The sequence below is a fragment of the Lutra lutra genome, chromosome 2 (assembly GCF_902655055.1).
Source record: "Lutra lutra chromosome 2, mLutLut1.2, whole genome shotgun sequence".
In the NCBI taxonomy this organism is placed as follows: domain Eukaryota; kingdom Metazoa; phylum Chordata; class Mammalia; order Carnivora; family Mustelidae; genus Lutra; species Lutra lutra.
Window position 1 is genome coordinate 114379075 of NC_062279.1, and position 15798 is coordinate 114394872.

The 15798-nt window shown below is 33.5% G+C and overlaps 1 protein-coding gene across 1 annotated transcript in view; it reads right to left on the reverse strand.

Moving 5' to 3' along the window:
• Window positions 1–15798, reverse strand: part of LOC125094280 (bifunctional heparan sulfate N-deacetylase/N-sulfotransferase 4) — a 265257-nt gene that overhangs the window by 122726 nt on the left and 126733 nt on the right. Inside the window, exons 3-4 of the mRNA XM_047719926.1 lie at window positions 15005–15092; window positions 3763–3917 (exon numbers count right to left, since the gene is read on the reverse strand). Coding sequence (XP_047575882.1) covers window positions 3763–3917; window positions 15005–15092 — 243 coding nt within the window. The remainder of the gene's footprint in view (window positions 1–3762; window positions 3918–15004; window positions 15093–15798) is intronic.

Consider the following 15798-nt stretch of genomic DNA (forward strand, 5'->3'; position numbering starts at 1 on the left):
AAAAGACAAGAAATAACAAGCATTGGCAACGATGTAGAGAAAAAGGAACCCTCATGCACCATTGGTGAGAATATAAATTAGTGCAGCCACTGTGGAAAATAGTATAAAGGCTCCTCAAAAAACTAAAAATAGAAATATCATATGATTTAGCAATTCTGCTACTGGGTGTTTACCCAAGGAATATGAAAACACTAATACACAAATATATATATGTACCCCTATACATGTACCCTTATATTTATTCAAGATTATTTATAATAGCCAAGATACAGAAGCAACCCAAGTATCGACCCATAGATGAATGAATAAGGAGGATGTGGTATATATACACAATGGACTGTTACTCAGCCATAGAAAAGAATGGGATCCTGCCATATGCAACAACAGGGATGAACTATTGGGTAAAATACTAAGTGAAATAAGTCAGGAAAAAAATGACAAATACCATATGATGTCACTCATGTGAAGGATTTAAGAAACAAAAACAATGAGCAAAGTAATAAAAAAAAAAAAAAAGCAAAAAACAAAAAACAAAAACAAAAGCAAACCAGACTCTTAAATGCAACAGACAGGTGGTTGCCAGAGGGAAGGTGGGTAGGAGGGTGGATGAAATAGATACAGGGAATTAAGAGTACACTTGTTGTGATGAGCACTGAATAATGTATAGACTCATTGAATCATTATATTATATACCTGAAACCAATATAACACTGCAAACTATACTTCAATGAAAAATGTTACTGACAAAAAGAATGCTTTACAGTAATAAAAGCTCTTCTAAAATGATGAAACAGTAAAGAAACAGTGTTGCAATATATTTCTTTCTTGATTTTTAGACATATTACAACAGAAAATGAACTCTATCCCTACAGAACTGGACAAACGCTAAAAATAAAACCATTCTGATTATTTAAATGCTTTTGAAACATCAATATAAAACTATTAATATGTCATTTGAGTCATTTTTCTAAGTGTGAGAATAATTGTGCTTTTGATAATAACCCATCTGACAGCCAAGGTCATACCAAGGAATATCAGGTTGGAATTAAAAAAAAGAGATTTGAACACTTTTGATTTTTTTTTTCAGTTTAAATCTCTTTCTGTAATTGCTTCAATTGCAACTAGATGAGTATTTCAAGTTGGTCATTGCAAATTTGTGGACTGATGTCAATGATCACAGAATTTTAGAAATGGAATTGATCAGTGGATTATCTGGTCCAGTGCTTTTAGCTGACAGATGAGCTGATATAAATTAATTATCTAAAAACATTGTGCTTAAGACAATGAACAAGGAAATCATTACTATTTCAGGGGAGAAAACAGAGGCATGAAGACATTAAATGAGATACCGCCTGTATTAGAACTTGTTACTTGAAGTCAGGACTAAAATATAACCTGCTGATATCTCATGTAGTGCTTCTATCCTTATCCCATCTCCATATTGTTGATGGTTTTGAAGTGTCATCTGGATGTGGAAAGATAATAAATTAACAGGAAAAACATTCCCTGGCTCTCTGGACAACACCCTTATTATCATCTTATGTTTACAGCTAAAGATGGGTTTTGAATGTCAGTGCTTGTAGAGTCCTGAGAAGTTTCATCGAGGTGAACTCCAGAAGGAAAAGAACAATGTCATTTCAGTATGTGTGTTTAACAGACTTCATTTTAGTTGTAATATTTTGCCTATGCAACATATAATAAGATTATTTTTACAAAATGTATTTATAGGCTTCAGTCTAGCATCTAGCCACACTGACTAAACAAATGTAATTGCTCTGAGTGGACTCTAAATAGCTTTCAACATTTCATTACAAAGCAATTACATCTGAGTCTTTCCCAGTGCTTATGGCATGGCTTTTTAAAAAAAGAAATTATACAAACAGGTGAAATCAACCGTTATAAAATATAACGCACATGTTTAAAAAGTAAGCCTTCACAGTGAAAGTGAGATGGGGGGGGGGTTAAGTCAAAAGATAAACAGTTTATTGCCAAGGTAACTGCAAAGAGAGAATTCAGCATGCTTACCCAAGGTAAGTTTGATTTTTGAAAAGGGAATATTTACTTAATTTTATGGTGCTATGAAGTAGTACAAATTTTATTAGATATTCCTTGAAAGTTAAGTGAAGATCAACCTCTTGTAAATCTGTATTTTTTTAAAAAATGGCTTTTATAAAGCAAAACATAACTGTGTACTTGTCTGGATTTTGGAAGATCATAATTGGTTAACACCTATTGAGTGCTTACTGTACTGCAGGCACTGCTCTAATATGTATGCTCAAATATGTATCATATCCTCAAATATGTATCCTCTGAGGTAGTTGTTACTATTATCCTCATTGCAAGGGATGGGGAGACTGAGACACAGGGTAAGTAACTTCTGTTCAAGATCAAGCAGCCATTGATGGAAGGTTGGGATTCAAACACAGGTATTCCAGGGCCTGTGCCCATGATCTTAATTGCTTTTTGTGCTACTCACACTTATTTGTAAGGATACTGTGCACAGATCTGACACAGGTCTGGGGATTTACACATGGAAAGAATGGTGAAGCCATTAATATAATAATGAGGCATGACTTCATAAAATAACACAGTGTTCTTTTGGCCTTAGGTCTATGTCTCCTAATGTGATTTAAAAAAAAAAAATGAAACATTAACAACCATGCGGTGCAAATTAACTCTTTATTTTAAATGAAAACTACTTATTTTAAGATAGGTTTTAACTGAGGCTCAGGGTCTTTGGGTATGACTATCTGTTGCCACTGTGTGAAGATGTGAGAATGGGCTTCTGAGCATTTTTATGGGGAAAAAGAAATGTTTTTCCTTAGATTGTTAGAGGGATGCATGATTTACCTAATATGGGCAGGGTGGGCAAGCTTTTTCAGTAAAGGTAAATATTTTAGGCTTTGTGGGCCATATGTGTTCTCTTCTGCAACACTCAACTCTGCTGGAGTGCAAAAGCAGCAACATGTAGACAATACATAAAGGTGAGGATGTGGCAGGGTTCCAACAACATTGTATTTCTGTTCATTACAATTTGAATTTTATATAATTTCTGTGTCACAAAGTATTATTGTGCCTTTGATTGTTAGTTGATCATTAAAAAATGTAAAAAACAAGCAAGCAAGCAAACAAACAGAAAACCTGAAGATCAAAAGTATCTTAGCTCAGGGACCAGAAAAAGGAAGCCACAGACCAGATTTGGCCTATGGGCCATCTGATAGTTGGTTAGACATGCAAATTCTCAGGCCTTTCTGGGAATCTATTGAATCAGAAATTTGAGAATTGGACCCAGCAGTCTGTGTTTTAAAAAATCTCTAAGGTGAAAAGGATACATGCTGCAGTTTGAGAACCATTGGTTCTCAGTCATTGCTGTAATGATTCAGTTCATGCATCCATTCATTTCTCCTTACAATAAATGCTTTTTGAGATGTAATTATAATGTATTAGGAATACAACAGTGAAAGTACTAGATATCCCCCTCATAGGTACAAGAATAATTCTTCCATAAAACAAGATTTTAATTTTCTGACAATGACCTACTTTTTGAAATACATTTTATAATAATACATAATGGCCCTATACATATAGACACACAGGCCTGAAACAAAATAACACAAAGCAATATGTACCCTAATATGTGTGATGCACTTTCTGATATTGTCTGTCTCATCTCTGTTGTATTTAACCCAGTAAATTGATTTTATAATACACTGATACATCACAACTCATAGTTGGAAAAATATTGCAATAAAATATGCTCACCAGTGCAAATTCCTTGTTGAGAATCATCTGTTCAACCAAAGATGACTCATTGTGGAAGAGATGAGGCTGCATATGGCTCCACATATGAGGAAACCACCAGAACTCATCTACAGACCTAAGCAAAAGGTCATCTCCTTCATCTTCCTCTTCAGTCCCTGTAAAACATAAAGTTAAAAGTGGTTTTGATGAATATTTCATATTGTATTGAAGATGATGTTTGTCAGATTTTTGTTATTCTTCTTATTACTGATACATAAATCCTATTTTGTTTTGCTTTAATAATAATAAAAAGAAATGACCATAGTCTAAATTACATTGAAGGCAATGTGGCTGGGGGTGGGGATGAGTTGGAGTAGATAAGATAGCCCCAAGTGCAGATAGTTGTTTGGTTTAGAATTTAGGGGTACTTTGTCACTGACACTGTTTAGGATTGCTAGCATATTGTGAGAAATGAATAAACAATCTTCATTTGAAATAATTTATTTTTGTTTTAAGATTAATAGCTGACAATTCTCTTCCTGATTGCCTGCACAGGAGAAACATGATCAGAGATGATTTTTTTTTATTCTTAAAAATATTCTTACATGAGAGTTTAAAATTGAGTTTAAATTTGACTCATGAAGTTTGTTAATTTTTTTATTAGAAAAATATATGTTTATTGAATAAGTGAAAAAAAAAACACAGACTAGTGATATATGAATCTCAAAAACAAAACAAAACAAACACAAACATCATTATCAAGAGCTAACAAGTGGAAACATTTTGGTATTTTTCTTTTAAATCTTTTTCTACTTATTTTTTAACATGGAGGATATTAGAAGATAGAGAGGAGAAGTGAGATGGGGGAAACCAGAGGGGGAGATGAACCATGAGAGACTGTGGACTCTGAAAAACAAACTGAGGGTTTTGGAGGGGAGGGGGGTGGGGACTTGGGTGAGTCTGGTGGTGGGTATTATGGAGGGCACGTATTGCATGGAGCACTGGGTGTGGTGCATAAAAATAAATTTTGGAACACTGAAAAATAAAATAAAATAAAATAAAATAAAATAAAATAAAATAAAATAAAAAGGAAGTTAAAAATGAAGATATCCTACAATTATATTTGTCAGATTATGTTTGTCAGATTTTTGCACTACTAGGTATTTTCCCCAAAGATACAAATGTAGTGATCCAAAGGGGCACCTGCTCCCCAGTGTTCATAGCAGCAATGTCCACTATAGCCAAACTATGCAAAGAGTTGAGAGGTCCATCAACAGATGAATGGATAAAGAAAATGTGGCATATCTATAATGGAATATTACTCAGCCATCAAAAAGAATGAATTCTTACCATTTACATTGATGTGGCTGGAACTAGAGGGTATTATGCTGAGCAAAATTATCATATGGTTTCACTCATATGAGGAACATAAGAAACAGGGCAGAGGACCATAGGGGAAGGAAAACAAAATGGGAAGTCATCAGAGAGGAAAAAAATCACAAGAAACTCTTAACTGTAGGAAACAAACTGAGGGTTGCTGGAGGGGAGGTGGGTAGGGGGTTGCGTTAACTGGGTGATGGGCATTAAAGAGAGCATGTGATGTGATGAGCACTGGGTGTTATACAAAACTGATAAATTACTAAAAAACTTGAGAAAGAAAGCTAGAAATTAAAATTCAGTTCTGTGTCAAAGTAAGTGTTTTTTTCCACTGTATCAATGACTTTGTAAATTATATTCAAGATATTCAGAGCCTCATTTCTTAGTCTAGAGTGTTCTGGGGGCAGATCTGTGTCCCAGATGGAGGACTTAGATGGTGCAATCCATGGGGAAGAGCCGAAGTCAGGAGTTTTTCTGGGTCTGAAATTCTGAGTGTTATATGCAACTGATGAATTACTGAACTCTGTATCTGAAATGAATGATGTACTTTATATTGGCTAGTTGATTTTAAATAAAATAAAAACCAAATTACTGCCTACTAAAAAAAAAACTTGAGGTCACACTGTATAATTACTTTTGTATCCTTACATTTTTTAACATAAATATGAACATAAACATTTACTATTTTGATACCAGTATTTCTAAAAACTCAAACAATGAAGTTATTAACATAATAGAATCTTGACTTGAGAACTTAAAACTAATGTAAAGTTTTCACGGTCTCTTAAGAAAATTTGTTAATAGTGTTCAAGGCATAGTGAAAACCATTTGTCATGTCATAAGCAAAAAAAAAAAAGAAAAAAGAAAAACTTACTTCCTAGAAAATTCTCTTTGTTGCAGATACCAACAAATATTTTCACTGTATGAATCATACAGTTTTTGCACAATTTTACGATATACAGTCTAATTTTAAAATGTTCTGGATCAATAATGTAAAATTGATTCCTATTTGGTCTCTAGATACTCTAAGTGAAGTAAAATAAAAGATTCTTAGAGTGTGACATGTATTTCTTTGGTTTATTTTTCCACTGAATAGTATGTTTTATAGATGGCTGCTCAATTTAATACTAAGCAAATAAATATTAAAAGTACTTTTTTTTTTTTTTTTTTTGCAGGCTCCCTGCTGAGCAGAGAGCCCGATGCGGGGCTCGATCCCAGGACTCTGAGATCATGACCTGAGCCGAAGGCAGCGGCTTAACCCACTGAGCCACCCAGGTGCCCCTTAAAAGTACTTTTTAAAAGAATCTTCTCTAAATGCTTTATTTATGTGTCCCATGATAAAGATTTCACTGATCATGCAGTAAATAGTGCTGTGAAATGGTTAAAGTGTGTATTTGTATCAATAAATACAGAAGTAGAGTCCCTACATCTGTCATTTACTTGACTTTGTGATCTTGGACAAGTCAACTTTGGATCTTAGTTTCCTGGCTTAAAATGGGGATGTAAATATCTATCTCACTGGGTCTTTGTGAAAAGTCAATGGGATTGATTTATTAAAGCACTTAATACCATGACTTGCAGATAGTAAGTACTTCATAAATATCAGGATCTCTTTCTTCTTAAAAATATATCTACGTGTTTATACTTATTGTGTTCTAAATTTATATATTTTTACAAATTCTTGAAAACATTGCTTGCCCAAATTATTAATTTCTTAAAGTCAGAGATTGAATTCCTTTAACTTGCACTGTATTATGCCACTTCTCCAGAGCAGTGAATAGGTGAGTAATTTGATTCAGTCAATATTAATATAATGTCAGTGAACTTCAAAGCTTTCATATGTCTTCTGAAGTGCATGCCAACTTTTGTATGTATTTATGTATATACATTATTTCTGGGATACAGTTCATAGTGCATAGTTCTTTTTTTTAAATTTTATTTTTTATTTATTTGACAGACAGAGATCACAAGTAGGCAGAGAGGCAGGCAGAGAGAGAGAGAGAGGGAAGCAGGCTCCCTGCTGAGCAGAGAGCCCGATGCGGGACTCGATCCCAGGACCCTGAGATCATGACCTTATCCAAAGGCAGAGGCTTTAACCCACTGAGCCACCCAGGTGCCCCATAATGCATAGTTCTTAAAGGGTATAAGGACCGTCAGGTTTAATTTGGCACCATACTACTTGTAGCAGTTGCTACTATATACAAAGAGTAAAGACACAGAAGTTTTGAATGTGATAAAGTCTTATGAATCAGTTGAGCAGAAAGAATCCTGAATTTTTATTAACTTTAGCTAAAACTGTTAGTATAACAGGCTTGCAGTTCATTGACTTAGTTAATAAGGAGAATATCAAACATTGAAATCCAAATGGAGAAAAGTTTGTCATTTCCTCAGACAGATTTTAAGCGTGTAGTTTTAGACCAAGTGTTTCTTATGGCCATAATTTAGCCCACTGAAGTACAGATTAGAGATACTTTATGTCACATGTAATGAATGAGTTGTTAGTTCTCCCTCCCTTCTGTTGTGCTTTGAATACAGAATGTTTGAGAAATGCTTCCATTCACTTTAAATTTCACTGATAGTTATTAAAAGTAGCAGGAAGCACAAAATGCATACTTGACCAGGAAGAAGGTCAATTACTCAATTCAAAGGAAATTTGCAGACTATTGATATAAACAGATATGACTGATTATAAAATATTAGTAATTTTTATACTAGAGATTGTGTTAATTTATAAACACTCCTCACAAGGTTGAAAGTGATATTTAAAACCTTATTTATTTTTTAACTTCATAGATTAATTTTCTGTCAGCCTTTCTCTTATTTTATATAGGTCTTATAGTTCAAAGCCACGTGAGGCTAGTTTGTGACACTAGAAATAGCTTAATGAAAAATGCAATACCAAGTCATGCTGAGGGACCAAAGCAGAATTTCTAATGTTTTAAAATCCAACTAAATGAAAATATTAAATTTTTGAATTACTATAAACACATAGTTTCCCCTACTATTAACACATATTTTTCTATACTTAATCTGATATGCGAGGATATAATTTGTAGTTCTACATCATCATAGTTAACACAAGTTACAATCCATTAAAAGAACATGTGTTCATATTTAGCCTTTTACTTCTAATCTGATCTAGATTCAAATCTACATGATTCTTAATTAAAATAAGTATTTTTTGTTCTCACTTAATAGTTATTCCCTTTTACCTCTCTAAATTATCAATAAATAGTAAACTTTTAAATTCAGAAGTAAAATATTGAAGAATTCACTTTTTTGTTATCACTTGCGGAGGATCTTGTTATGAAATAATAGCATACTTCTAAAAGTTCTTTAAGTCTGCCAGTATAAGAATAATTTTAGCAAGGTCTGGGCTATAGGTTAATTCCTACAAGGCAACATTAAAATGCAATTTATGGGGCACCTGGGTGACTCAGCCAGTTAAGTGTCTGCTTTTGGCTCAGGTCATGATCCCAGGGTCCTGAGATAGAGCCCCACATTGGGCTCCCTCCTCAGCAGAGAAGCCTGTTTCTCCCTCTCCCCTGCCTGTCACTCTGCCTACTTGTACTTTCTCTCTGTCAAATAAAGAAATAAAAATCTTAAAAACAAACAAACAAACAAAAAATACCTAAGACAAGCCTGCACAATGATCTTTATTTTAAAAAATACAATTTCTAAAATTCCAATGTCTGCATTATTGCTTTTGTATAAATGTCTGCTTTATATTTGCTCATTATGTATGAAATATTATAATTCCTAAATGGCAAGAAGATGTTTGTATTTTCTTTGTATATTGAATCTGGCATGGTTCCCTATAGGTAGGTAGGTATGTACTAAACTAATTTTAAATATTACAATAAATAAAAAGAACTGTGGGTGATGAAAATCGATTAAAAGTTACCTACAGTTACCTATTAGTTCTAGAACTGATAAATTCAACAAAGCTGTAGAGCTCAAAATCAATATACAGAAATCTGCTATATTTCTATGCACTAATAACAAAATAGCAGACAGAGAAATTAAGAAAAGTATCCATTTACAGTTACACCAGAAATAGTAAAATACCTAGGAATAAACCTAACTAAGGAAATGTAATACTAGTACTCTAAAGAGTATAAGACATTGATGAAAGAAATAGAAGATTAAGAAATTCCAAACAAATGGAAAGATATTCCATGTTGATGGATTGAAAGAACTAATGTTAAAATATCCAAAGCAATCTACAGATTCAATGCAATTATATCAAAATACCAATAGTATTTTTCACAGAACAAGAACAAATAATCCTAAAATTTGTATGAAACCACTAAAAGACCACGAATAGCCAAAACCATCTTGAAGAAGAATTAAACTTGGAGTGCCACAATCCGAGATTTCAAACTATACTACAAAGCTATAGTAATCAAAACAGTTAGAACTAGCACAAAAATAGCCACATAGATCAATAGAACAGAATAGAGAGCCCAGACAGAAACCCACACTTATGCAGTCAATTAGTCTATGTCAAAGGAAGGAAGATTATGCTGGGGGGGAGGAAATATTCTCTTCAATAAATGGTGTTGGAAAAATTGGACAACTATATGCAGAAGAATGAAATTGGACACTATACACAAAAATACTCAAAAAGGATTAAAGATCTAAATAGAAGACCTGAAACGATAAAACTCCTAAAACTCCTAAAGGAAAACATAAGCAGTAATCTCTTTGACATCAACTTCAACAATAATTTTCTGGGTATGTTTCCCCAGTCAAGAAAAACAAAAGCAAAAATAAATTATTGGGACTACATCACACTAAAAAGTTTTTGCACAAAGAAACCAAAAACAAAACAAAAGGTAACCTACCGAATGGGAGAAGATTATTCGCAAATGATACATCTGATAAAGAATTCACACAACTCAACACTCCCCCGCAAAAAAATCCACAAATAACCCAATTAAAATGGGCCAGAGGTACTGAATAGACATTTTCGCAAGAAGACACATAGGTGGCTGAAAGACATGTGAGAAGATACTCACATCACTAATCATCAGGAAAAAAATGCAAATCAAAACCACAATGACATATCACCTAACACTAGTCAGAATGGCCAGTATCAAAAATATAAAAAAAAAAATAGGAAGTGTTGGTGAGGATGTAGAGCAAAGAGAACATTTGTGCACTTTGGCAGGAATGTAAACTGGTGCAGCCACTAGAGAACACAGTTTGAAGGTTCCTCAAAAAACTAGAAATAGAACTACCATCCAATCCAATAATTCCACTTCTGGGTATTTACCCAAGGGAGAAAGCAAACAAACAAAAAAACCACTAATTGGGAAAAGATACACAAACTCCTATGTTTACTGCAGCCTTATTTACAAGAGCCAAGATAAGGAAGCAACCCAAGTGTCCATCCATAGATGAGTGGATAAAGAAGATTTGGTATATATACACACAATGGAATATTACTCAGGTATAAAAAAGAATGAAATCTTACCTTTGGGGACAATATAGATAGGTATCATGTCAAATGAAATAAGTCAGAGAAAGAAAAATATCCTATGATTTCACTTATATGTGAAATCTAAAAAAAAAAACAAATAACAATATCAACAATAATAACGCAAAGGAGAAACAAACTCACATACAGAGAGGATAAACTAGTGATTGCAAAAGGGGAGGGGAATGGGATATGGGTGAAACAGAGTGAGGGGATTAGAGGTATAATCTCCCAGCTATAAAATAAATAAATCACTGGGATGAAAAGTATGGCATAAGGAATATAGTTAATAACATTGTAATATCTTTGGAGACAGATGGAAACTACATTTATCATGGTGAGCATATTGTAATGCATATGACTCTTTTTTTCTGATTTTTTAAAAAGATTTTATTTACTTGAAAGAGAGTGAGCACAAGCAGGGGACAGGAGCAGAGGGAGAGGGACAAGTAGACTCCATGCTGAATATGGAGCCTAACACAAGGTTCGATCCCACAACTCTGAGATCATAACCTGAGTAGAAATCAAAAGAGGGACACTTAACCAACTGAGCCACCCAGGTGCCCTTGAATATGGTTTTCAAATCACTATGTTGTACACCTGAAACTAATATCATACATATGTCAATGACGCCTCAATTAAACATTTTAAAAAATTAACTTGAGAAAATGTGTTCAGTACATTGCAATGCATGTAAAACCTTCAAGAAGACACATGGCAAATATATTTCTAAGAATGTTACTTGTATCGATAAATAAGTGGGATTTATCTTTTCATTGTATACCTATGTTTGTTAGACATATGTTTCACTGAATAACTTATAGAGCACATACATAATAGGTGTTTGTAAGAATGTTACTTCTGTATGTAAGAGCAGTGTTATTTCAGTTGATTGTGTTCCCCACACTGCATTGCAAACACTCTTTAAATTCTTTAAAGGCAAATAAATAAAAATATAAACACATGTATGGATGTAACCTATAATTTCAAAATTAGAAATTAGAGTGATGTGCATTATTCGGTTTACTTTTTTCATAAAATTTGATCTTATACAAAAGTACTTTTTAAAATAGTAATAATAAACACATAGCACTTAGAACATGCTATCTGTTATTCTAGATAAGGGAGATATGATTTCCATCTAGAGATGCAGAAACTGAGGCACAGAAAGTTTAAGTAACCTGTTTATGTTCACAAGCCTAGTAAATGTCAGTGTGGATTTGAGCAAAGCAGTCTGTTTCTAATACCTACTCTGAACTAGTAATTTATACAGAAAATTGAAAACAAAAATCAAAGAGAGGTGAACGAATATAATACCTTTTGTAAAAAATTTCATGTTTGAAAGTTTACAGTTTTATATAAAGGGCATATATTTTTGTCAAATGAACTGTCATAAAAACATTATTAATACAATTTGCAAATATCCATGAAGTAATTGATTGAGTCATATTTGATTTATTATTAATTACAAAGAGTGGCAATGATTGTTACTAGAAATTATGTCCTACAAAAATAATACTTGTAGCAGAAGACATCTTCATGCTGAAATGTATTCATTCTCTGAGTTTTCATTGTGCAATTCCAATCAAACTTTACACATTTTCATACCAAAACATTTTATTTCAAACTCCACACTTTTATTTTTTCCTTTTAATCAACAGTATGTCTTCCCTCTTTCAATTTGTCACCTGTGAGGGGCTGACTACTAGGGAAAGCTTAGGGATATGTCCTTTTGGGTGAGATTGTTTTTAGCATGTGAAGGCCAGAGAAACTGAACAGGAAAGAATACATGGGAAATACAAGTGAGTGGAGCAGTCTAAGAAATGAAGACTCTATCATTATTACACTGGGCATATGTGATTAAATGTCTTCAAAACAATGAGGCTCATCAATCAGCATCCTCATGTATTGGGAAATCAGAACATCCTAGGAGAGAGCTGAGACAGTCATTGTGACAAGGCCATCTTCTAATAGTTACACATCACAGCGGAGTGCAAGTATAAGGAGAGCACTTCCCTGATTTGCTCCATATACTTAAGCCTGCATATAAGAATGTGACAAGATAAGATAGAGGTATGCCCTCCCTGTGGTGGGCATCACCAATGTTAATTCCACTCTTGAAGAAATCTTGGTATCTCTGAGTAAATTAGTACTGTACTGTATTGTACTCAATACAATATGATTACACCTTTGAACTACAGTTTGGATGCCTTTCAAGGATTCTACACATAAAGTAGCAAGTCAGTGAAAGTGTCATCCTTATGTGAAAGAAAGTAAACTTCTGGCATTTACAAATTTATATATATTGCTTGATCTCTAAAGTGTACTATCAACAAAGCATAACAGAATAGAGTTTTTCTTTTGTTATTTTTTTCAGGCTCGTACCGACATAAAGAGTAGAAAGAGTCAATAAGTTCTTCTTAAAAGATATAATTAAAATGATTTTTTTTGTATCTTCCTCCAACAACCATTCCTGTGATATTAACTAGTGTGTTGTTCATTTCCTACTGGATTTGTACTGTATACATGTTCAGGATCATAAAGAAGAAATGAGAAGTGTTATAACCTGCTATCAACATTAACTCTGTGAATGTCTGGCAGCTTTAATAGTTCTGGATATGAAAAGCAAATAAAAGAGCTGAGGCAGTTATCCAGATATATTTCAAACAAAAGAATGGCTTTACTTGCACTATATAGCTATTTAAGACCAAATAGTATTGTTTGTGTGTGAACTCCAAATAATCCCATAATTTTTCCTCTGCATGAGTAGATATAGCTTTTAGAGTTATCTGCTTTATAACTTCAGAATCAGGGCTTCTTAGGCCTGAATTCATTTCTTGAGGGGGCTTTTGAAGAAGATTTACAAAACCATGTCTATTTTCAAAATTGTAAGCTGGAATTACTTTGCCTGTGCAGATACGATGACCCAAATCTCTTTGTGCAAAATGTCCTTTTAAAATATGCAATCATTTGATTTATCAAATGGTCTAAATACTAATTTTCCTTCTATTACTTTAAACAGATTTACATGTTTCAAAGCAGGAGGGAAAAGGCATTAAAGAAAAGCCAATAAGACATCACTGCTTCAATATTCTAATAAAACATGCTGAGTCTCCTTGGTTAAACATTAAAAAGCTTCTTTGGGTAAATGAGCTGCATTTATGATAATTAAAGACTACCTTTGCATGGGATATTTTAAATGTCAATAACATGCATGCATGCACAGAGAATACCAGGGAATGTTTTCACTAAGATAGTATGAAGTAACAACAGTGCAAAGTCATAAAGTATTTGGCTTATACCACAAGCTGCAGAAATAGGAGCAGATAGTAAGTATTGCCCTAATACAGCTTTAACACACCATTTTGTGTTATTTTTGTCATTATTATAAAATAGTCACTTCTATGCACATAGTTTTCTCCATATGGGTGCCAGACATTAGAATGTTGGTACTCAGAATATAAAAGTCATATTCTGGAGGTGAAGATGGGTAAAGAGGTGAGAAATATAAGAATAGAGAGTAGTGCATGAACGTCAATCAAATTTTAAGAATTTGTTGAGAAGCTCATACTGAACAGAAATGCAACTGTGGGGAGATGAACCATGAGAGACCGTGAACTCTGAGAAACAAACTGAGGGTTTTGGAGGGGAGCGGGGCGGGAGGTTGGGTGAGCCTAGTAGTGGGTACTATGGAGGGCAAGTATTGTATGGAGCACTGGGTGTGGTGCATAAACAATGAATTCTGGAACACTGAAAAGAAAAAAAAAGAAAAGAAAAAAATGCAACTGTGGCTGGGTAGAGATGGAAAGAAATATAAACCTTATTACTTATAAACCTTATTGTTTTAATGCATGTTAGACCAAATTGTTCTAATACTTTTAGGGAAAAATCCTGCAAGGGTAATTAAGCAAGATGACCCTCTATTATTAATTTTCTTTATGGCTATAAAATTGCTCTCTGATCACCAGATGTTTTCTAAAGGAAAATAATGTGTACCAAAATGGCAGTCACTTTGATTATCTGATGTTTTAAAAATACTGCCCGCTATTATTATTATTGGAGTGTCATTGCCATCATCATCATCATCATTATCATCATCATCCTCACAATCACTATGCTTTCTGCTTGGACTATGCTGAGAGACAAGAGGCATAGTCACAGAACGATGATCATGGTTTCTTTTACTGAGTTGAAAAAGTCAATTCTTTTCCTCTTTTGCCTTTGATTCTAATGGTATTTGCCAAAGTAAACAAGCTCATTGATTTTGGATTTGGCTACTCATATAATGCACCCAAGTTTCCCCCATCATCAGTCTGGATATTCTATTTCTCCTACTTATGAAACATTTAAAATCCCCTCTCCTATTTATATGTAGCTGCCTGAGAACACAAAGCTCCTTCTTACCTGTGTGGTAAAACTTCCCTGAAAATCCAAGGTTGAAGGTAAAATTTGCAACCTGAGTGCGCAGTAAATTTTGAGTCTCTAGTAATGCCTGAAATAAATAAGAAATTAACATGATTTTAGAAAAATAAATATGAAGCTTTGGGATGCCTCTTTTTCAAATGTGTATGCATGAGTGAAACAAAATAATATGGGCTTTCTTGTGTTTTGGGTTTTGATGGGTACTGTTATTTGCTATTCATATTTTGGGTATTATAATCACTAGTGTTATTTTTATTGAAGTTCACCAAATTACGAAGCAGTTAAGTCCAAAGCACATTGTAAGTTGCTGAAAGGCAATTCTCTAACCACATAGCACTGAAATCATTTTTCATTTCCATGTGAGACATTTCTTGATTTCAGATTATTACACTTTTTTTCCTCAGGGGAAATTTTTCAGAGTTGTTGGATGTAGCAAGTCTTGCATTTGTTGGTAAGGAATAGGAAGGTAACATTTGTTTGAGTTGCAATTTAGTATTTATTTAACTGTGCTGTCTCCCCTATCATTTTTAAAGGCATAATCATTGAATTTAAGGCTTGGGTTTTTAACCACACAAACTAAAGAGAAATGTATAGTTTAAAGGGTGTTGATTGCAAATGTTGAGACATGAACAAGTCAAGCACAGATAGGAAATAGATAAACAATTCCATAAAGAAAAAAATTTCCAACTGTGGCAAAATGTCCCTATTTTCTGTATTTGGAATTTTTTTTTATAATTTTACATTAATTTCTTATTTGTCAACAGGATAAGAACCCG